Source organism: Bradysia coprophila, assembly GCF_014529535.1.
Source record: "Bradysia coprophila strain Holo2 chromosome X unlocalized genomic scaffold, BU_Bcop_v1 contig_659, whole genome shotgun sequence".
Classification (NCBI taxonomy): domain Eukaryota; kingdom Metazoa; phylum Arthropoda; class Insecta; order Diptera; family Sciaridae; genus Bradysia; species Bradysia coprophila.
In genome coordinates, this window is record NW_023503358.1 from 18,404 (window position 1) to 41,888 (window position 23,485).

At 36.2% G+C, this 23,485-nt stretch overlaps 3 protein-coding genes and 1 long non-coding RNA gene across 9 annotated transcripts; 2 read left to right on the top strand and 2 right to left on the bottom strand.

Annotated features, from left to right (window-relative positions):
* The first annotated feature begins 673 nt into the window (after positions 1 to 673).
* Positions 674 to 10,252, top strand: LOC119070259. Its single transcript, XR_005086489.1, has 3 exons — positions 674 to 840; positions 8,488 to 8,494; positions 10,241 to 10,252. It is a non-coding gene; the product is annotated as an uncharacterized LOC119070259 (long non-coding RNA).
* Positions 2,103 to 6,630, top strand: LOC119070255 (mRNA-capping enzyme). The gene is made up of 11 exons (XM_037174523.1): positions 2,103 to 2,481; positions 2,548 to 2,773; positions 2,830 to 3,015; positions 3,080 to 3,321; positions 3,443 to 3,597; positions 3,663 to 3,798; positions 3,859 to 3,997; positions 4,065 to 4,237; positions 5,869 to 5,969; positions 6,032 to 6,222; positions 6,289 to 6,630. Exons 1-11 carry the CDS (start codon positions 2,293 to 2,295, stop codon positions 6,414 to 6,416), a joined length of 1,866 nt encoding a protein of 621 aa, XP_037030418.1. The 5' UTR covers positions 2,103 to 2,292; the 3' UTR covers positions 6,417 to 6,630.
* LOC119070257 (calcium uptake protein 3, mitochondrial) lies at positions 9,056 to 17,281 on the bottom strand. 6 transcript variants are annotated; one of them, XM_037174524.1, is made up of 11 exons: positions 17,027 to 17,281; positions 16,688 to 16,823; positions 15,785 to 15,943; positions 15,637 to 15,719; positions 14,208 to 14,267; positions 11,773 to 11,877; positions 11,241 to 11,297; positions 9,903 to 10,133; positions 9,662 to 9,830; positions 9,441 to 9,598; positions 9,056 to 9,378 (listed from the first exon to the last, which is right to left on the bottom strand). In XM_037174524.1, the coding sequence occupies exons 1-11, from the start codon at positions 17,243 to 17,245 to the stop codon at positions 9,307 to 9,309; spliced, it is 1,449 nt and encodes a 482-aa protein (XP_037030419.1). In that variant the 5' UTR covers positions 17,246 to 17,281; the 3' UTR covers positions 9,056 to 9,306. The 6 variants fall into 6 exon arrangements, with proteins under 6 accessions (XP_037030419.1, XP_037030420.1, XP_037030421.1 ...); XM_037174525.1 differs by lacking the exon at positions 14,208 to 14,267; XM_037174526.1 differs by lacking the exon at positions 11,773 to 11,877.
* A 3,115-nt stretch (positions 17,282 to 20,396) lies between these two features.
* On the bottom strand, positions 20,397 to 21,205 carry LOC119070254 (insulin growth factor-like family member 2). The gene is made up of 2 exons (XM_037174522.1): positions 20,907 to 21,205; positions 20,397 to 20,792 (listed from the first exon to the last, which is right to left on the bottom strand). The coding sequence occupies exons 1-2, from the start codon at positions 20,974 to 20,976 to the stop codon at positions 20,449 to 20,451; spliced, it is 414 nt and encodes a 137-aa protein (XP_037030417.1). The 5' UTR covers positions 20,977 to 21,205; the 3' UTR covers positions 20,397 to 20,448.
* Between the last annotated feature and the right edge of the window lie 2,280 nt (positions 21,206 to 23,485).

A 23,485-nucleotide genomic window follows, 5' to 3' on the forward strand; every position in this document is an offset into this window, starting at 1 on the left:
GAATAGTCGTGCTCATACAACAAGCGAATCTGGGAGTAGTGGTGCTCTTTAAGCTCTTTCAAGTAAAACTGGAAAGATGTAGTGGTGCTCATCATTCGAGTAGTGGTGCCCGAGCCTCGCTTGTCCTTAGAAGACGGCGCCCCTGAATATACTGCATTGTCTATTATTTGTAGGTAGCATATGTTTAACAATGGAAAAAGCAGCATCGACGATTGATGGGATCGACAATTACGCATGCTTTTTCCATTGTTTAGTTTGTGGTGAATATCGAATCACTATGGAAAACGGAGCGTAATTGTCGATCCCATCAATGCAAAATTGCTCGTGTGTTTTCCACCTTAGCAACGAACAGCATAAGATTTTTTAAGACAGGAGATAATAAGTATACATTGAGTAAACTACGTACATTAATATGTAGGTATTTGCAATCAGTTGAGTTTAACCTGAAGCGCCTCAGTTCGCGTATACTCAGTATTATGTGATCAACTCAACTTTTCTGTAAGTAGGGCAAAAATAACAAATCTAGAAGTCACAGAGCAAAGTACTCCTAATGTTTTTCATGTCTTTTGTTCGGGCTACAACTCGTGAAATTGCCTAAAACATACTGTCCACACTAGATACATAATATATATTATGTACCTGTTGCCAAGATTGTTATTTTGACGTATAGGACATTATTGCCAGAGCCGAAGGCGTGTGCAGTAATGCCTACACGTCAAAATAACATTCTGGCAATAGGTGCATACCATATTTTATCTTTCGAGAACAGATATATCGAGATAAGTAAAAACTCCCTAGGGAGATAAGCTCGACATTATCGTTCTAAATAGATAAATAACTGTTACATGCTTTTATTTTTCCTATGGTAGAAAGTGGCTTATTGCATGACACACCTAGGGAAAACACAATAGGTATTAAGGTATCTGTGGTGGACGGTAGATTTTAGGCAATTTCGCGAGTTGTAGCCCGAACGAAGTGAGATTTTCACTTAAATTGACTTATGAGTTGGAACAACGCACTTCAAGCAAAAGTGCTATTTCTGACAGCTGCCAAATAGAGTACTTTTTGTATGAAATTTTAACCCCCACTCTTTTTACACTGAAAAATTTTGTACTGTCAAGTTTCAGTACCCTATTTAGAGTACCACTTTTGCTTGAAGTGCGTTGGTTGGAAATTATTAGTCGACTCTACATACGTTAATATGGAAAAGTTGTTTGCAATTTTCAAATTTTTAGTCAACTTGTTAGTGATAGACTGTATAAATAAATTTGTCAGACAACATCTCAATACGTAAAATCAATTTATTTATTTTATTTATTCATTTCATCAATGGCAACATGCCCCCTGACTACTTACATTTACAATTGTTTACATTACAAGATAAAAAAGACAAGATTTATATAACACAAAAAAACAAGACGTTTAAAAGCAGCAGGTAGATCTGATTTGTGTGACCAAGGAATAAGGACCAAGAAGATGCGAATCTCAAGCCGAATCTCTGAATTAAACTTATGCACCAAAAGCATTTGACCGTGCCAATGTTTCATGAGTTCTCATTTGTGAAATGTTAGGACTGTTAAACAGCTTGTTACGATGTGTTATTGAGCTAAAACTTTTCCAAAATTCGATTCGATTTCCTAATGTTTCTGTGAAGCTTTTTGTTACATATTAGCAGTTTTACTGTAAGATGTATTACTTCATCTTATGTAAGTATTTTTACGTGATCTCGCACGTACGAGATTCGAAATTTTTATTTTGACGAGTGGGAATACAGCCCTAGCCCGTCAAATCATCATTAGGAACCAATGCTCTCTCTAGCACCGAAGGTTACTATTAGGTAAGCCAAAATTTCTTACGAGAAAATTCATCCCGAATCTCCTCCTCTTCACACTTTGGGTGAGATATTTTGATTTTTCAAGAAGTGTCTTGGGTGCTTATACAAGTTCAAAAAGCATCAAAACTACTCTCTTTTCTGCCACGTTTCTGCAATTTTAGATTCGACAGACAGTTTGAAGTAAAAACCGATTTAAATGGATTTTTCGCGCTAAGATGTACGATAAGTGAACTCATTCTGACAGAAGTGTCAGAAAAGTGACTGAATCCACGTTGATAGATATTATTGACTGACGGCGGAGTATTATTTCTTTTTGATTTCGTTGTTTGCTATGAAATAATAAAAAGTGCTAACTGAAGCAAGTTTCTTAGTTGCGTTGTGTCCATCCTAATACGAGTGAAAGGGCGTTTAAGGAATAATCATAGTCGGTGGTGTGAAATTAGAAAAGCGCCGCGAAAATGTCTCGTCACCCTGGACCAGGACCGATTCCTGATCGGTGGCTATATTGTCCGAGGAATGCTAATTCATTTGTTGCTGAGAAATTTTTAGCGTTTAAGACCCCGTTGAGTGACCGATTCACAAGCCAGATGCCAATGGAATGCCAGTTTCTACCGGAAATGGTTTTCAGTTATGCCAAGATGTTCAAGGTAGGAATAACGTGTGCAGTAGTGTTAAAAAAGTGAAACGAAACCATACTCTCATATTTTCGGTAGGCTAAAATTGGTTTATGGATCGATTTGACAAACACCAAGCGGTTCTATGACCGTCGCGAAGTTGAAGAACACGGCAGTCAGTACATGAAATTGCAATGTCGTGGCCACGGTGAAGCTCCGTCCCATGATCAGACTCAAAGCTTTATAGAATTGGTCGACCAATTCATAACAGACAATCCGCTGGATATGGTCGGTGTTCATTGCACACATGGTTTCAATCGTACAGGTTGGCTTATTTATAAATTGAATGACGTTGTTCCGAGTTAACCGGCTGCTTTGCAGGTTTTTTAATTGTATCGTACATGGTCGAGCGAATGGATTGTTCTGTTGAGGCTGCCGTTCTAGCATTCGCACAGGCCCGTCCACCAGGAATTTACAAGGAAGATTATATCAAAGAGTTGTTTCGACGATACGACGACGTCGAGGATGCACTTTCAGCTCCAGAAAAACCCACCTGGTGCAATAAAGGTAGGCAGAAAGTGTGTGTTTCTAGTTACAAGGTGTGGAAGTTGATTGTTTATGGCAATTACAGACGACAGCTATGAACCGGACAATCATGCCACGGTATCGAGAAAACGCAAAGCAGAGTCCACTACAAGTAAGCAGGAAGATAATGGCGATGAACTTGAAGATGATGATCAGACTGAAGAAAATGGTGAACCAAGTGGTTCAACGAATGAACCGACTCAAAAGAAGAAAAAGCGGAAGGAATTCTTAAATTTGAATGCAACATTTATGGCTGGTGTACCCGGCGTCACATTGCTTACAGAACAGGTGAATCTTCAACATTTTTCTTTAACAAAATTGAGATTGAGACCATCGACGACCGGCATTCGAAGCCTACACTTAATGACTCATACGCATTCGGTTTACAATGTTGTCAAATTATTTTCAGCCACGTCTCGGTCAACTTCAATCGACAGTTCAGACCATGTGCGCATGGGGGAGCAGTGGTTTCCCAGGAAGTCAACCGGTTTCGATGGATCAAAAGAATATCAACTTATTGCACATGGAACCGTATCGAGTTTCGTGGAAGGCGGATGGTACTAGGTATGGGTTCATCGACCTCTGACTATTAGATAGTTTCTTCATGTTTCTTATGTTAACTTTGCAAGGTACATGATGCTTGTATTAGAGGAAAATGAAGTGTACTTTTTCGATCGCGATAACTCTTGCTTTCAAGTCGAGGGCTTACGTTTCCCCCACCACAGTGACTTCAAACGACATCTTACAAACACACTACTCGATGGCGTAAGTTGAAAATGATCTCAAAATTCAGTGCAAATCTCACTCCAATTCATTTTCGTGTAGGAAATGGTGATAGATAAAGTAAACGGTCTGAGCATACCAAGGTATTTAGTCTACGATGTTGTGAAATATGAAGGCAGAGATATTGGCCAAGAACCATTTTATCCAAATCGATTGGACTGTATACAAAAGCAAATAACAGGTGAACGACAATTTTAAATCAAACAAAATATATTTCTAATTCGTCGATTCGTTACGTATTTTAACAGATCCGCGGAATAATGCAATGCGTCATGGATGGATTATCAAAGATCGTGAACCATTTAGCGTGCGACCGAAATGCTTTTGGGATGTAACTCAAGCGGGAGCATTATTAGCGCCAAAATTTGCAAATAGTTTAGCGCATGAGCCGGATGGATTAATATTTCAACCGTCGCTTGATGTAAGTTTGGCTTGTAAATTTTCATTATTTTCCTGTTAGAAATTCCTTGTGTTTCACATTGAATCTGGAACCAGGTCAGGTTAATCCGACCCGATCATGAACTTAAAATATCTGAACTTGCAACCAGAACCCGGATTTCTTTATAAACATTTTAAGTAACCTTTTTGCCTAAGCCGACAGGTTTGAATTAGCTCAAGGTGAGATCAGACTCTTTCTCAAAAATAAGCTGACGTTGTCTGTAAATGCATGTCAAGCTGGTTTTTGATCGATGTCACACGAGTTTAAATTTTATTCTCATTGGCACTGAGAGTCGTAAGAAATTCTTCAATGGAGCAAAATTTCAGATGGCGTCACTGAAATTAGAAAAGCCTTTGCTGTTTTTTATACGTCTTTATACGGGTGAAATAGCTCAACGTACATGGTGGTGGTAAAACCTTATAAAAACTTATGAGAAGTTCTGTTTGTTTGAAAACCAACTGAAGCAAAGCCGCGTCTAATTTTCACTGGCGTCCCCTGTATGTGGTAAAATTTATTTAGGACAAGATCATATCTCTCTACGAAAAGGACCCATTCAGGCGGTGTGTTTTCTGGTAGATTTAAATTATAATAAATGTCAGCAATTTCACTCAATAATAGTCCCTGCGACGGGTGGATTAACGTAGAAACTGATTTGTCACTCGAAAAATATCCTTCGGAAATCGTTAGACAATGTTCTTTGCAAAAATTAAAACCACTTCAAAATTCAATAAAAATCTTTACTAGAAAATCTTTGTCACTGAAATTAATGATTATCCGGCCCTCGAACCAAACATTCCAAACCGTACCCTTTTTTGAAGGAGACGAAACTCCAAGCCAAAGGCTTTCTTCATTGTCGACGTGGACACACAGCTACACTTTTCGATTAACTTCAGCCGAATGCAGAATGATATTTTAAATGTTGAGCAAAGGACCAAATCGTTTTTTGGAAAGTGCACAAGAAAGATCAAACAAATTTCAGCCGAAATTTGCTTCAGCTGATTCATTCATACAAACAAAACGGTCGTGTTTATGCATGTTTACATGGTTCTATCACTGGCACGCGTGTATACTGTTGAATCCGTTGAAACACTCAGTTTCGTTGTGAGCCAGCTGAAAGTCAGCTAAATCGAATTTCGGCTGAAATTTTATTGACCTTCTTGTCTGCAGAGAAATTGTTCATAGTAAAATTACCAAATGTTCCAGAATGACTACTTACTGTCTGTTATTATGCTTGTCCAGCTTCAACCTATCTTTCGAGTAGTACCCTGAACATCTTTTGCTGGAAGAAGCAATCGTTCGTCGGCATTTCTCACCTCCTATTTCAACTAGTAAAAGATTTGGAATCAATCGCTTGAAAACTTTTAAATCAAATGAAGTAATAGATGAAGCTCATATGCTTCCTGAAAGAGTAAAAAATCTAAATTATAAAATAGAAGAAACCAAAATAAAGCAGTGACTGTACCATTTCATTGAGCAATAGCAATGATTTTCTGTTTTTTAATCATAGCAAAGCCATCTGTTAAAACTATGAACGAGCGAATCCTTTGGATGTCTCTTTAAATTCCTTTTCCTGCTTTTTTGCTTCAATTTATTTTATTTCTTTCATTTCACAGCCATACAAATCCGGAGCGTGTTCTAAGGTTTTAAAATGGAAGCCATTGCACATGAACTCAGTGGATTTTAAGTTAAAAATCACGCAACAAGGTGGAATGGGGTAAGAAATACAGACTGAACAAAAAAAAACCAATTCAAAGTCTAACTCCGTCCTTTATTTAGAATGTTAACTGAAAAGATGGGCTATCTCTATGTCGGCCAACACGAACAACCCTTTGCTTCCATTAAATACACAAAATATCTGAAAGAACTCGATGGCAAAATCATCGAATGTAAATTTGAAAATAATTCATGGGTCTTCATGCGAGAACGTACCGATAAATCTTTTCCGAATAGTTATAATACAGCTATGGGTAAGTCGGATTGCGTTTCGATGCGTGAGGTGTTCGACGGCTAATGTGATGTATTACAATTTTCAGCTGTCTGCAAGAGTATTCAATATCCAGTAACAACTGAATATTTATTGCATTTCATTAAGAAACGTCGTTTTGGCGGTGGCGACGACGGTGAAATTATGCCACCACCTAGACCGAGAACGAGCCGATAATATTTTCTTCAAAATATTTTACGTTGTTGACCACACTACGACAAAAATAACTGAATTAGATTGAATAAGGAAACGTTAGGTTAATATCGATGTTAAATTCGATAAGTTTATGACAGCCGAGCCAACCTACCAAATCGGCTGGAGTATCGCAAAATTGGAATAACTTTTCTGTACTTTTCAAAGAAGTTGAGATTAAAAAGTTTATTGAAGAGAGAAAATTGTGTATTTTGTTTTAATATTAAAGTAAGAGAGTTTCGCAGCGCTGAATCAATCAATTTATTCCGGCCAGTGATGACTAGGACTAGGGATAAACATCAAAATAAATATTGAACGGCAGCTACGTGTTTTCCCGTCAAAGTTTAACAACACTGAAAAATTTACCTCAAGTGATATCGCTGAATCATTATAACCTTCGGCATAGCTTTGTTTCTAGAATTAACATTCGTATGGTAGCAACAGTTTATCGAGCACCAAGTGTTTCTTAACGTACTTGTCGGCAGTGCGTGTGTGTTCACAGTATGTACTTGAATCCAATTCATTCGTCCCAACCATCATGCATGTTTGAAATACGTGAAGAAACTTTAACAGAAATAGTGAGCTGTTCTCATGGTGCGATAAATCTGGTATCGTTGAAAAGTTCCCGTCCATTATTAAGCTCCATGGGGTCAGAAATCCTGAGGTTACCAAGAACATTTTTTTAAGGATCAAGACATTCCGAGGCTAGCAATTATCATACCAAGCAGGACCAACAATAATCTAAAAATCGGTTCTGCGGCTCAGTTCTGCCTTGGTCAAGGCTCAAACAGAAAAATCGTATGGCGTCGTGAATTTGTAGAGTTCGACTAGATTTGTATTGGATTCAGCACTCGATTGCAAGCTCTTGTACTTGCGGTGTCGATCTGGCACATTTTGACAAAAATCTGGTGAGTTATTAATTTCTTAAAAACCTATTTGAATAGGTTCACATGGAAGAGAGGTTCTAAAATGGAAGGTTTTTAAGATCATTGAGTACTGAGAATTACTAAGGTGTCACGTACGTGACCTCTGAGTATCGATTAGAATTATAATACAACTGATGATATGAAATCTAATCTAACCTAATATGTTATGAAATAGCCTCTCAAGATTAACCTCTGTAAATTGGAAAATAAATTGAATCGTCACTTCAATGGAAGAAACAGTGGAACTAAATAACATGTCTGTTAGTTGATACCCTGGTGAAAAAATGAAGTCAGTTACCGTAGGGACTGTGAGTGAGACTAAAACTCGAAGCACTTGAACTTCACTCTAGATAATTCAACTCGAAGTTGACTCCGACTAAAATCCATGTCATTTACATCCTCTGACACTATCATTGAAGAGTCGACTTACTTTCAAAGAACTGAAAATTAACTCGTCCCAAGCCTTTTTGCGATGCATAGCGAAGTCCGGGTATTTTGTCCTTTAAATCAGTGGCATTTTAGCCACAGGGGTCGTATAGAAATGACGCTGTGTCACGGAAATTTCGACACAACATTCCTCTTTGTCATGCAAAAAGAGTTAAAATTGACCCAAATTACAACCGTCGCGTTTTCTTGAACCAACATCATGACGTCATTTGTGAAAATCTAAGATAAATATTTACTCGTTTATACCACTACTATAAGGTGGTCCATCACCCCAGCATCCATACCATTAGAACTTGAGCTAATAATGAAGAGATTTTTTTGATAAAATATTGAAGGTATTTGCGAAAGGAATGACCTCAGTGTTTTATTATACATTGTAATCGACCGGTTGTACAAAACTTTATTTTACCTGGAAACCAGACTAATTCCGGGGGTGGCGTTATCTAACATGCAACAAAAAAAAAATCACTCACAAAAAGATCCTGAGCTCAGAACAAGTAAAGTTCAATCGAACACAGCTAAACAAACAGAGCAGAATTATACGCGTGAAGCGAATGTGGAGACAAATTGTCTCTTCGACCTCCGGATCTAGTGGCGTTCAGAGGTTTGCGTGGTCTAACCATCTTCACTCGCTTCCACTGGTCCGTTAGACGATACAGCCGCAAACTTTACGCTTGAACTAGTGTGTTTGTTCAATCGATTTCGTGCCATCTTACGATGGAAAAACGGAAAAAATTCTTGGAGGGCTGCTTTGAAAAACATCCCTTAGACGCAGCAGAACGGAGTCAATCAAAATCTAGTAAAACAAAATCAAAATAAAATTAAAAATAAAACAGAAAACAACCCGAAAAACCGAAAAAACACTCAACCACTTGTTCTTAAAAGCTTTTTCGAAATAAAGACCTTTGTAAAAATCAAAACTCTTGTAATCGACCGGTGGTACAAAACTTTATCTTACCTGAAAACCAGACTAATTCCAGGGGTGGCGTTATCTAACATGCAACAAAAAAAAAATTCACTCACAAAAAGAGCCTGAGCTCAGAACAAGTAAAGTTCAATCGAACACAGCTAAACAAACAGAGCAGAATTATTCTTCCCTTTCCCATGGTACGCGTGAAGCGAATGTGGAGACAAATTGCCGTTTCGACCTCCGGATCCAGTGGCGGTCAGAGGTTAGCGTGGTCCAACCATCTTCAGAGCTGTAGGGATTTGAGATGGCCTAATTGTAAGTAATTTTGAACAAAACACAAATTTAGTGTTCTTCGATAAGTTTATAAGTTTATTAGTAATCGTATGTAATAGTTAAAAACAAAATTACAGTTTACCTTTTCGTATATGGCGTGAAAAGTATTATTGTGTTTCAATTGTTCGTAGAAGTAAACAAAAGTACAAAGAACAAAAAAGTTTTCTTTAGCGAAATAACAATAAATAAATTTAACATTTCAATTCTCGTCTCCAAGGAACTGGAAGTTTATTTTTTTCGTTAGTTGAATGATGTACTATCAAACGTGCGATTTCATCTCTTGTTTCAAACAATGCTTGAATGCATCCCATCCTTCGGACTTGGCAGTTGACTAATAGACAAATTGAATTAAATTAACATCCCACGGCTACTTGTACTCATTGAGGATTTTACCTTAAATCCTCGATGTAATCTGTCTTTCATAATAGCTATAAATTCCTTATACGACAATAGGCCATCACCATCTTCGTCAAAAATAGCAAAAACTGTGTCTATCAGATGCTTGGACAGTGTCAAACCCGTACAGATCTTAACAGCTCTGGAAAATTCATCTGAAACGAACATTCAATGATAAGATAGCACGACAGAGAGAGATAGGCTTCAGTCACTTTAACCTTTAGATATTGGATGATCTGCCAGTGTGTACATTCTCATTGCAATGCTAAAATCTTCCAAATTGTTGAGAAATTGACAGAAATCTCTAAATTCCTTAAATGAAACGCCCGTCTCGTCTTTCACTCGATCCAACAAACGGTCCAAAAACATATCGTATTCATCAGTATCCTATACGGCGGTTAAAAGATTTTTTTGTTTCAAATTATTTTCAGAAATTGATTCTCGCTCTCAGTTATTTACCAAGTAAGTGTAGCGCAGCAGAATTTTCGCAAAGTCTACTTCAGTGATGGCAAGATTTCCCTTGGAGAATTCGTAAAATTCCAATTCCAATACCTCGGTTTGAAGATTATCCATAAACTTATAGAAGCCTTCGTAGTGAAGATCTTGATTTCCCTTTTTACCGAAAAAATGCACTTGAAGGGTCGTATCTACTTTGTGTTTACGTTGAAGACCTTCTTCATCATCTACATCCTGATACAGCAATTTGAATAGAAATGAATGTGAGTAAGTAATGTGACCAGAAAAATAACATTTACCAAAATTCTTGAGTGGAATCAAACGGGAATCCCTTGCCACAGTCTTATAATTATATAAACAGAAATAAAGCATAGCCCTTCAACGCGACAAAGGAGTCAAGAAACTCCTGAGCTTTGAATGATGTGATGAAGAAGCAGATATCACCAGATTTATATAAAAAATGGAGAGCACTCTCCGGGCCTCTTCCAAGATTCATTATGATGAAGTGAATGATTTCATTATGATGAAGATGATGTTGAGAAATTTTGTATTATGTTCATACTGAGAACACTATCCACTAACAAATTTTAATAATTATACTTACACTGACGATGCTCACATTTAAATTTAAATATCTAGAATCTAGATATCTGAGCTTTAGATTGCATAAAATTGGTCGAAATTTGTTATCAAAACAGAAAATGTGTGGAGAATTACTTTGGGGCTAAATAAACTCAATTTGATTTTAGCTTTCTTTCAATTCTAATTCAAAAAAGGAAAAATTTAAGCTGCGAAGACTTCCCAAGACGGTATTGAAATCGTCATATCGTGGAGATCCTAGAAACCAACGACGTAAAAGAAGAAGAAAGGTTTCATCACAAAAATTCACTTTTTGGCAAGGTGGACCGATCTAATTGGAACTCCACTTCTTATTCGATATTTCGATATTTCGAACAAAAATTTCTTTTGGCATGCAAAGACAAAGTTGTTCATCAGAAATTAAATTAAATTTCGAAACAGAAGCATCAATCAACGCAATCAAGTGAAATTTTGGCTTATATCCTCATGCAAATAAAATGTTCCTGGGCTTCTAAGGAACAATGCCTTTAAATGTAGACTGTAGCACATTCACTGTACTATAATTGCCAGACTAATCGTAACTCTTACGAACAATATCGAGGCGGTGGAAACCTAATTCGATTTTTTCCTTTGTTCTAGGAAAGAAAAATTTGATTTATGTCTCATTCGCGTCACTGTGTGTAGCTACAGTTAGGATTAACTGGAATATGCCTCTAATCCTCACTTCCTTCAATTTGTTATTTTATCACACATCTTACTTACATCATCAACCGCTATTCCACGTTTGTCTTTCCACGCACCAATGAAAATCTTTTCCATCTAAACAGAAGAGAATCTTTTTAGCAAATGGATAACAAAGATAAATTGGAATTTTAGTATATAACTACATTATGTAGGCGCAATGGTTATATAATCCACAAAAAGAACAAGATACGAAAAAATTTTCCCTTTTTTCAATTAGTTACAGGAAATGTTAAAACTAAACTGCGTACAAAATTATTATCTCACATGAAAAGCATGCATTACTTGCTGTAATTTCAAAAATAATTAAATTAAATTTAATTTAAAAATTGCAATTTAAAAATTCATTGTCAACCACATGGCATATAGTATTTTAATGCAGCACTAACTATGGTATCTTTATATGCTAAGGGAACAATATCGCTGATTTTGCAAGTAGATTGCACTTTTCTCAATCAACGCTTTTGGGACAAATTACACAGAATCACGGCCAAGCCACACGCGTCATAATCGACATTTTTTTTTAAATTCGCATTTTTCGCCATTAACTTACAAAACCAGTATTTCTCTTAGCCTTTTCTTTTTCTTTTTCTTCTTCAGTTTTTGGTTTTCTGAGTAAATTTTTCGCTTGTGCTTCAGTTGAAAGTAAGGAGAGTAGCTAAATGAAGAAAAAAAATAAAAAAATGTATTTAAATCAAAACAAAGAAACTGGGAGACTGTTTCCTGCAGCAAATCAAAATAAAAATAAAAACATTAGAAACATACACTTACTGTACGTAATTTCGGTTGATAAACAAACGGTTGAATGATTGGACTTTGTATATATAAAAATACAGTTAGTCGAGCCACACTTGAAGTCGGACAGGGTTAAGAATTTGGTGAAGCGTCAGAAAAAGAGCAACTTATCTTAAAAATCTGTCGATATGACAAGATATAGAGCTCTGCAGACAACTCATAGTTATTCCACTCCTGCGAACTTTTGCTGTCATATCTACCTGATATTTATATTGGTTGTTACTCTTATGAAACGGACATTATGTTGACTTTTAGGAGAATTATTCGTCAGTACCAATCTACACTAAAACAGTTGATATTTAACCATTTTAACTATTGGAGATTGTTCACACGTTCACTTCGACGATTAATGTTTCGACTTAACGCTTATTATAAAGCAAGCTTTTGCAACATTAATGACTTTTCGAAGCAAATAAACCTCGCCTAATGGATTTCAACAAAAAAAGGACAATTTCCAAGCATTGTAAGTATCTAAAGTAAATGTTTCATTACCATAGCTCGTCCAAAAACCAGCTGAAACAAGACAATATTCACTTCATAAAGATCGTAATTTGTGCATCAATTTCAAAATAGTCTTGTCATCTAAAAACTGTTAATAGTCTCTTAACTGTTAAAATGTGTCTTATTCCCTTTCTCACAGTTTACCAAATCCAACCCCTGTTATGCCGCCATGTCCCATTTTTATATCCCTTTCTCTCCTAGCGTCATACAGTAACCGTCAGTAAAATTTAGTTAGGATTTTACATCAAAATAGCTTATGCAAATTCAGGTCTAAATTTCACTTATGTTTACTGTAACTAGATGGCATGTGGCCCGAGAAAAAATTACGCATCTAGTGCCTTTATGCCAGCACAATCCAAACGGTCTTTTTGTGTTTTCCAATTTTACCTTCAAATATTAATTTTTCTAATTACTTAATAAGTGGCAGGATGTCTATATCGGCCGAATCTCTCTTCTCCCTGCCTGTATCAAAATGTCTTATTCTCACCTAAAGCGATTACGCTACAAGACGCAAGAATTAACACTTTCCCCACTGTCGAAAGTGAAATCAATTATACAAATTCAATTGTTTAGGAAATCTCGGAAATCTTTCCGACACAACCATGTTTCTACATCTGTTCTCTGGATCGATTTCCTTGAATTTGTTTTTTTTTTTTTTGAAAACGAAACAGTAAAATCAAGTCTCAAACTAGCAATTAACCAATACTTTAACACTCGTGCAAAAAAATTAAAAATATAAATTAGCAACTATCATGTTGAACGATGTGTGAATAATATAATATTAACACAATATTGTTATTGATGCTGTATCTCCACTTGTTACAAGATCGATATTAAAATAATGTTCAATCAACAGGCAAACCAACTATTTAGGGTTCATGTAGTGAAGTCACACTTCTGACTTATCTTTTTGCAATGACTGGATTCCAGTTATAAATTTTAATATTAATGAATAAAATGACTTGTTTATAGAGCACTGTGACGGCCGGAACACGGTGACTCCACCAATTTATTCAATTAGCCTGTGCCTACGCAGATACTTCTTCATCTGTCGTATTAATCGGTGGTCTGATTTTCCTTTCCCTTTATTTTTAATTTGAATTTAAGTTAAAGCCAATTCTGCAGCTGCAGCTTCTTTATTGACTGCTGTTAAGCAACTTAATTAGTTAATTGAATTGAGAGCTTCTTTATTGGTTGATTCATTCCTCTTCAAATTGTGGTTTCCAGTAAAGTTTAGTTATATGTGATGCATAAAGTATGAAGAGGTCTTCTCAAAAATTCCTTAACCGTGAAATTGATCGGAATTGAAAACTGATTATCCTGTTAGTGGCCGCAGTGTACCGAACAAAATTTTCAACCCGAATTTGCATATCATCCGGCCGGCAGTGCTCTAATTGTGCAATTGCTAAAGTTCAAGCGGTTTCAAAAGCTCAAGTTCCCCAATTAATAATCTCGAATATATGAATTGTGACTCCATAAATGGTCAATAGAAAATAATATTTTTGTTTCTTCCTCACATGTATTAATTTACAAGTAAGGAAAGAACTTTTTGTTGTGTTAGTGCAATGAAACTTATAAAAAAAAACCAAAAAGCATTGAAACCAATTCCCTTGCCGAAAACCAAACACAAAAACAAAAATTAAATTAAATAAAATTTAAAAAAATAAAACAAAAAAAAAACAAAAATCTTACAACTTTCTTTGTTTGTTCATCAACATCATTTCTTAAAGATCCACCCAGAATATGTCGAATCTAATGCAGATAACATAAATACTATTTAATAGAAAATTAAGTAAAACTAAAAAAAAAAATTTAAAAAAAAATATTCGTTTGAATGAAATATTTCGCTGGATGTTCGCTGTGTATCGACTGACTTCGACTCATCAAATAAAAATAAAAATTAAAAATTAAAAAATAATAATTTTGTTAATTAAAAAATTAGAAAATTAGTAGAAGAAAAGGCCCAAACGATCTCTTTTTTTAGCGTTCGTCAGCTCAAAGCTTTATATTTTGTATTTAAAAAGAGTCTCTTGAATGGGTGCATAAAGATAGCGTGGTGGATAGTTGTCAGTAAATTCTATCACTGAGTGCATCTTATAATATCTAATTAAAAGATAATTCAACTCAGAAATTATTGGCTAAAAACTGAAAACTGAAAGTTGAAGCCAATATTCAAATTTTCTATGTAATATACCTTTCTGTAATTTAAATGACAACACAGACGAAAATCTCGGATTTTATTCGCTTAATCGCAGCATACAAATCTTAAATGATGCGACATCTCTTCATATAAAGCTTAAGCTAAATACAATCAAGGACTATTGTTGATAAATTACGTACTGCAGTACGGAATGATTAATGTGTTTGTAAAATATGGATCATCGAAAACTGCGTTAACCCTTCAACACCGACTTCATTCACTGGATGACATAGCTGCATTTGCACTGTCCTTATATAAAATTATTGAAAATTGACCTTACCTACCACGTCATACTAAACACTAGACATACTTAGTCGTATGTGAGGAATTATAAGCAAAAATCGGAAAGGTCAGATATTATTTTTGTAAATACCTCCATCGGAACCTTTGACTGTTTTGTAAAACTTGCAAAGCTCATTATTCTAAAACATCTTGAAAAAATACTCCCAACTTTCAGAGATGTCATCGTCGGAAACATAAAGTTCATAGAAGAGACCACGTCCAGGGCACTTCGGGAACCTTGACCACATGCACGAAAACTGTTTCTGTAATCTACATTTTCTGCACGCATTCTATCGCGGACCTTACAAGCCTCAAAATTCGATACGCGTATCCCTAGTTACCGGTGATTCATTAAAACACTGAGGAAATTTTACTTAAATCAGGACAGATTCAGATTCAAACTGAATCCGATAATCATTCCATGGCTGGCGATCTCAAGACATGTTCAGGTTAACCTGAAACTGACCAGAGCCCGAACTGAATTTATACCAAACCTGAAGCGATAATTTCTGGGTTCATTCGCGTTGATTATGAAATGTTATGAAATCTCAATATGAACAGATTGCAGTCGAATCCGAAATTTTATTCTGTGTACGCATTGCTAAATGCAAGAAGTTTTCCAACGAGATCAAAACTTACCACCAGAAATTCATTTTTATCGACCCTCTGATTTCCATCCGTATCGAACATGTTAAATGCGATTTTAAAGCCCGATTTCGGTTCTAAACGAGAGGAAATTTTGCGAATGGTCTTCAAATTGAACTTATTTATGAATGCATGAGCTTACTGGTTAGAATTGACAGCAAAAACAAATATTCGGTGTACGAAATGATGCCTTTATCCCTTAGATTTCGAAACATTTGGGACGATCCTTTCTTCAATGGGGGAGTATTGTCTTTGATCTGTTGAATGTCACTTTCCGTCATCTTCTTTCGTTTCAGTCGAGCTGAAAGGGGATGTAATAAATCAAAAACAAGGAAAATACTGGGTAAGAGATCAAGGTAGAAAACAAGGAGATATTATGCTACAAATTGACTCGTTTTAGAGTTGTTGGTATAGGGAATCGATTTCGATCCAACTGAAAGGTGTTTGAATTCTACAGAAAGTGGCGGGCGGTGTGCATGCAAGCTACTAGGTCGAAAGGCCATGTGGACTGACTTATAGTTTCATAAATTAAAGTAACTTTTGATTGAGAAGACCATTCCATCAAATTCCAGTTGTGAGGAGGCGGAAACCCTTGATTCCTACTCACAAGCACTACTCCTTTAATCACGGGAACCTGCCAGTTCATAGTCGTTAAGGTGCTTTCCATCTGAAGATGGCAAATCCTCATCGTGGAGTTCGTAATATTCGAGGCTTTCGAGGTTGTTGAATCTGAGGCGAAATCTCAGGTGAAAGACCACAAGAACAGATAGGATCGATCGATCTATTCTATGTGGATGATTGTCACGTCAGCTTCTCAACTACTCGCCCTATTTCCGATCTAGTCAGATTCAGCTCATCGCTCATCGAAAAATATGTCAATTCATTAGGTAATACGGCTATAAACGTGCCAAACTATTCACGGAATGTGTAATCGAGAAACAGTAGCAGAACCGACTAAAGGCTGACAAAATCGATGAACCACAGACAGAGCCTGCATCAATCATATCAAAATATTATCGTATTTAAAGCGGATAAGATTACTTACGCCGTGGCTCCTGTTCCACCACCGATTCGAGGAAATCCTGTGGAGTCATATACAGCTGTCCATCGAATTCGACCGATGAAAACTTGATAAAACGACGTTCACGAGCAGTTAATTTGACAGCTTTTTCGGTTTCATCCTAAACGTAAACAAACCATAAACTTGGTGGATTAATTCATTTATTCCGAATAAACAATCAATATGTGGATGTTGCAACGAATTCGGTTAGATTGGTTATGGACTTAGGAATCATATTTACACAATTCTGGCAAACATTCAAGTAGCCGGTGGTCCAGATATTAATAATTTATTTTTAGAATTTTTTTTAGAATTTGCACCCACCTTCATTTTTTTCGGGTTGAAAGCTTCAACCACAGCTGTTTTTTGCCATTTTAAATAAGATATTGCGGCTAATCCACCACTTAGTACACCGATTAATGTTAAGTTATTATTCCTGATTGATTTCGTGCCGGAATAGTTACGAATTATTTGTGCGCAATGTGTGTAATTCTTTGCTTTACATCGCGATAACCGAGTTAAGTTACTAATAACGACGGCCATATTTTCGCAACTATTTTGTTGTAGTGACGTTAGACAGTGCTGTTAGTATTATTGTGACATTTTAGCGAGAGAAAATAAAGACATGGTGTCAGTGCGTGTGTTAACAGTGTATCTACTTGTAATGACGGCAAGTAAAAATGGTCAAAATTCAAATTCTGAGTTTTCACTTACGGCAATGCCGTAATACGGCATGCATTTCACAACAATTTTAATGAAACTGGAGACAAGGTTATGGCAGATTGACCGAATTATCTTCAACGCACCCACAATTTATATCAACGTATACGTATACGTCCTCAGGGTCGACGTTATACCACTCCTGGTTTAAACTTTTAATGAAAAAGCGTCGTATATTAATTCTCGGCTCTTCTTTAGATATACCAAACTTGTAACTTTCAACTTCTTGCGATTCATTCATTTATCCTGAAGGTCTCCACGCACTTACGCCGTATAGCTCTCCGTTTACGATTAACAAGTGCTATTACAGCTTTAAGCTTTCATTCATTCATTCATTCATTAATTCACGAGGGGTAACCGTCTCGGGTAATTGACTACATACCCTTAAACGAATAGCCGGTAAATATCCGGTAAATAATTGTAATTGGTGGAAATACGAGAAATTGATGGAATTGACTGGAAATACGTTAAATTGTAAGGAATGGAAAGTGAATTATAGCAAATACGGACAAGTATGACGATCGGAAAAAAGTACTATTTCCTCATTTCCTGGTACATTCCATCAATTTCACTACTTTCCAGTCGATTTCGTTCAATTCCTTTTAATTCAATCATTTTCACGTATTTCCAGTCAATTCCGGTCAATTCCTTATAATTTCATCAATTACCTTGACCTTGCACATTCGAATAGGACCGGACCATGTGGTCTTTCATGAAGAGCTTGAACGTTGAATTACTAACAGTGGAATGACCCACTTGGATCCCCCTTTTTGCCCTCCTTGTTCAATACGTTGATATTTTGTGTGCACATTGTATCGATGTATTGAACAGCGCCGACCGCTATCCGATATGTGTTAAACTTATGACTAACAACAATCACCGTCACTGGACTAAGTGACTGGACTAGCTACTAAATTTTGCGTAATTTGTAAATACATGTAAGGAGGATGCAATACAATGTGACACAATATAATGCCACAAGGAGAAATCAATTACCTGGTGACAACCAGCCGTCCGGGTTTCATTTAATAAATCATCTAAATTACCTGACTGAGTGAGACTCATGTCATTCTCACCACTGTCCGTGCCGCACGTCACCTGATGTCACTCGCATTACCTTGTTTGAGCCACTCTACAAGGCATTGTCCATTCCGTTTGTGGTGTCGGGGAATCTCGCACACGCGATCATAGTATGCGTCCTTTTACGACATGTAACGAAAAGTCATGACTGTGCGAGATTCACCACTTAGAGGTGAATCTCGCACACCATGAATTTGTGTGGTGTGCGAGATTACCCTACCCCCCGTTTGTTCCGTTCACATAACGTTTTTGAATTCTCAAAAGAGGACCTCCAACAGTCTCACATTTGTGGACCTCCAACGGTCACTCATTCCCTCGAACGTGCTGCTCAGCTCGTGCAAGGGTGATAAAATTGCTTCATTATGAGGCTGCTGTCATCATCGACGTATGCGAAGTTGATTGCCGTTTTCATATTTGTATTGGCATTCCTGTTTACTTCATATCTTCCTTTGATTTTGTTGTGACCCGTCCAGAATTCAGCAAACTTCCGTTGTTTTCCTTTCTGTTGGTTCTCTCGTTCCCATAGTGCAACTTTTGACAGGTCATGAGCAATCAGCCAAAGCGACTCCAGTTTAAGATAGAACTTTTTCCCACTTCACGTGCGCCTCCCTCGTGTCGTGTGTGTCACAATCGCGAACCATTTAATCAACAATTACTCCATGTTTTCCTAATTTTTCAAAAAATTTAGCGGAGCTTAAAAATTTTTCGACCAGTCGATTTCACCGCCTACTACGTCTCCTTATAATTCCATCAATTACAATTATTTACCGGAGTATCTGGGAAGCTGCAAATAGCTGTTCCAAATTTTAGTTTCGTATAGTCTGACCATTCTTCTTTCAAAGCGCCGAAAGCGTTTCAAAATAATCTGCTCATTTAATGAACTTCATCACAAAACGCACGTTTAACTTTGAGTGAGTCAGAGTCACCAACTGTTTCCCAAGGCTATAGACTGTTGAAGAGGTCACACAGACCACCATTTTATTAGATACGCGGGGACACACGAAACAGAATTCACCTACTATGTCAAATTTGAGAATCCATCATCTTCATCCATCTGCGACACCTATCTGCGAGACCTCCCCAAAATTTATACGTTTACAGCCTTGCTATTTCCTACAAAAAAATATGTCGCAATGGAATTATATAATAACGGAAAATATTTATCGTGGAAATATTTTAAAAATTCGTGGAATTGTAAAAATGGATTGGAATTATAGGAATTGAAAGATTCGCCGGCAAGTATAGGTGTTACTCCGGTAATTGAAGTAATAAAAGGAATTGAAGGCAATTGAAAGGAATTAGTAATGGATTTGAAACCATTTCGGCCAGGCGGTAATTCATTACTGGCTATATTGACCACGTAACATATGTATACATTACCAAAAGAGAAACAAAAGAAACTTTAAACGACAAGACTTGATGGCATAATGTCTTATTCCTTAGAAATGATCTTCTAGGATATTGTTCGTTTCAAATTTCGAAACTACTTTTCTCGACACATACAGTTAGAGCCAGTGAAATTTAAGCATAAATTTGCTTCAGCTGTTTTTCAGCTGATCCACACAAACAATGAAAACTGTTTAAATACGTCTTTATACGGTTTTATCATTACCACGCTCGTGCGTGTAGCAACCTCAACCGTCTATAAAGTTTTGATTGTATGTGTGGATCAGCTGAAAAACAGTTAAAGCAAATTCATGCTGAAATTTCACTGCCTCTCACTGTATTTTCTTCGCTACCTGTTCTCATGAAAGATTTATCTTAAAATTTTGACTTTTAAAATTATTTCTCTATCAGAACTCGATCAAAGATTCAGTGTTGCTATCATATAATTCGTAAGATCTAAGGCATAAAACAAACGCTTTTAGACAAAAAATCATTTTATTTTCATATTGTTAACTTTTGAAAACCATAATTTTTCACTTAGAAAATAAAACTGCAACTCGTCAAAAATTTACTGTTCTCTTGGTCGTACAACTTGCAGTAGAATCGAAGCATCTAAAACCACAAGCTTGTTGCCCAATAGCACAAACAGTTCTCTGGGAATGACACGTTTGAGCAAGTGGATCGTAGCATTTGTAACCGCATGCTCCCTCCCCGCTATTGCAAACCAGTCCTCCAGTTATTCCACCTTCATGACAGGTTTGAACAAGTGGATTGTAACATTGAATGCCACAGGCTCTGTTACCGCTTGGGCACACAATTTTATCGTTGATGCAACTTTGTGTATACGGGTTGTAGCATCTGAGACCACATTTTACGTCTCGATTTTCACAAATTGTTTCACTGTCTGAATTTTTTTAATACAAATTGTTGTCAATGGTTCACGGTTCACGGAAAGAATGTTTGAATGTTTGAATGATGTATGATACACTCAACAGTCTTCAGAGAATTGTTCACCTACCTCCATTTGAAATCCATTGAACCAATAAAATTGTTACGACAAGAAAGCTCTTGGAGTAGAGAAATTGCATGATTCTCCTGTGGTAATGTTATGGTTTGTAAATGCTATGAATTCGAACTGATTAACTCAACTGAAAACCGAATGTTGGAAAGACGAGTAAATATTTTCAACTCATCAACGTTAAGCGTTAGAAAGATAACAAAAAACAAAATATCAACGAAAGGTCAGATTTTTGCTTCAAAATGTATCATGTGTATCAGTTAATACAGTGGCCACAAATAAAGTTTCATCTTTTCACACCATTCAATCATATGTATTTCACAAACAGTGTAGAAACGTTTGGGTAGTATACTATTGTATACCACTGGGTATACTTTATCCTTACACAGACGGCAATAATATCGGCAGTTTTACTACCGGATCTAGTACTTCATTTTGATCTACATATTTTTAAGTGATTGATTCCAAATCTTTTACTTCATTTCCTTGAACATAATTTTTGCTATATCCGACCGCATTCTAAAGACCTTGTCGTTAATTCCTGAAGTCGTTATCGCGTTCGGACTATAATAAGTGAAATTGCCTAAAATCAATTGTCATAAAAATACGTAAATAATATGGAAAGCACATGATCTCGACCATATTTCTGTCAAAATATATACTTAAACTAGGTCCCACCTGTTGGGTGGGTCAGATCCCTTGACTGTTTGTCTGAGCTTCTCAATAGTATTTTTAATGGAAATGATTTATTGATTTATTTCAATGAAATGTAATTTTGCATGTTGATGGCCACAAAAACGCATTTAGAAGAAGAACTTCTAGAACGGTCGAATAAATATCTCGTTGATGATTTAATTCTTGTTCTATTTTTGTCACATAATAGGAAAAATACTATTAAAATAGATACAAATATTCTGTTAGCATCAGCTTGTTCGTTAGACCAACATAATCTATCTTGGAACCTAACCTCAGGAATTAATTCTATTCTCCACCAAATAATTTTTTTTAAATCGGTTGAGAATTATTTCAGTTGTCGTGTTAACAAAGAACAGAAAAGGCTTCTCTCGAGAACTACTCGCAAATTGTTGAACCAATGCCACCCCATTCTCGAACTTAACATTTAACGTTTTTTCATTACATTTCCATACATTTTTATCATTGTGAACGTGTTATGTACGGTGTATTTTTTTTGTAAAACCCATGACTTACAGTCAAGGGCAGGGCCTATTTTTGGTATTTTTTTTTGGAAACTTTTTCCAAAATTTCCAAAAAATTGCCAAAAATTTCCAAAAACTGCGAACGTCCAAAAACCAAATTTTTCCACCATTTCGAAAGTTTTTGGCAACTGCTGAATCAGCCTTGCGTTTTAACTGACTCTCGATTATTTCTTGACAGGTTTCAAATGAAGACGAGCATGATTAATGTGAAAGATGAGAGCGTCAATAATCAAACATAAATCATTGAGAGCTGGCTAAAACATAAGGCTGAGCTACGGACTTGCCAAAACAGTTTGAAATTATGGAAAAATTCGGTTTTTGAACGTTCACAGTTTTTGGAAATTTTTGGTAATTTTTTGGAAATTTTGGAAAAAATATCCAAAAATAGGCCCTGGTCAAGGGAATAAGTCGTTATTATTGCTCTCTCTAGCAAGAACCAAAATCTAAATTAATTTTAAATAAATTTATTTGTCTTAAGGTATCGCCAGTCTTAATAATAGGACATTATATTATGAATCAATGGGACAAATGATAGTTTGTTGTTTCAACTCACTCCAAGTATGAGTGGTACTCTAAATAGGTTACTGAATCTTGATAGTGTGTCACACAACTGTACACTCTAAAAACATTTTCATGTAAAATAGAGTACTTTCTGCAGCTGACCACTATGATCACTTTTGCTGGTTGTTTTCATTATATACCATTCGCCATCTACTTCTCATAGTTGGTCTATGATGTGAATCGAAAAACTTGCTATCAGAAAACAGAATACACTTTTGAATGGAACTGTTATTTACAAAGCGACACTCTACACATTGAAGCACACCACATGTATAGTATGATATATCTCGCAACTGTTTTGTAATCACACAAATAAATTTGAACACCGACAACATGCTCAGCTGTATAATTCATTTAAGTATGTGGTTCTTTTTTCTCGATTTGAGTTTAAGTTTAGTTTAGTTAAATTCAGTAGCACAAACTGTGTGCGATTTAACTGGTGGTGAATTATACGACATTTTATTGTTAACATTAATTTCATTAAATAAAAAATGTCAACCTGGGAAAGCAATGAAGAAATTCAGATATTTCGGGAATATTTACGGATACCGAGTGTTCATCCCGACGTAGACTATGGTACGTTCTTCTTTCATTTTCATTCGTAAATAGTGTCATATAGACTTAATGTCGCCTTCAAGACAAGGCAAACAAGAAAGGGATCTTCAAATTATCTACATTATTACAGAACCATGCATTGAATTCCTCAAAAAGCAAGCATACAGTTTAGGTCTTCCTTGGTTGATCCTTAATAATCACGAAAATCGGTTTCTTGGGGTCACCTGACGGTGTTATAGGTGTATA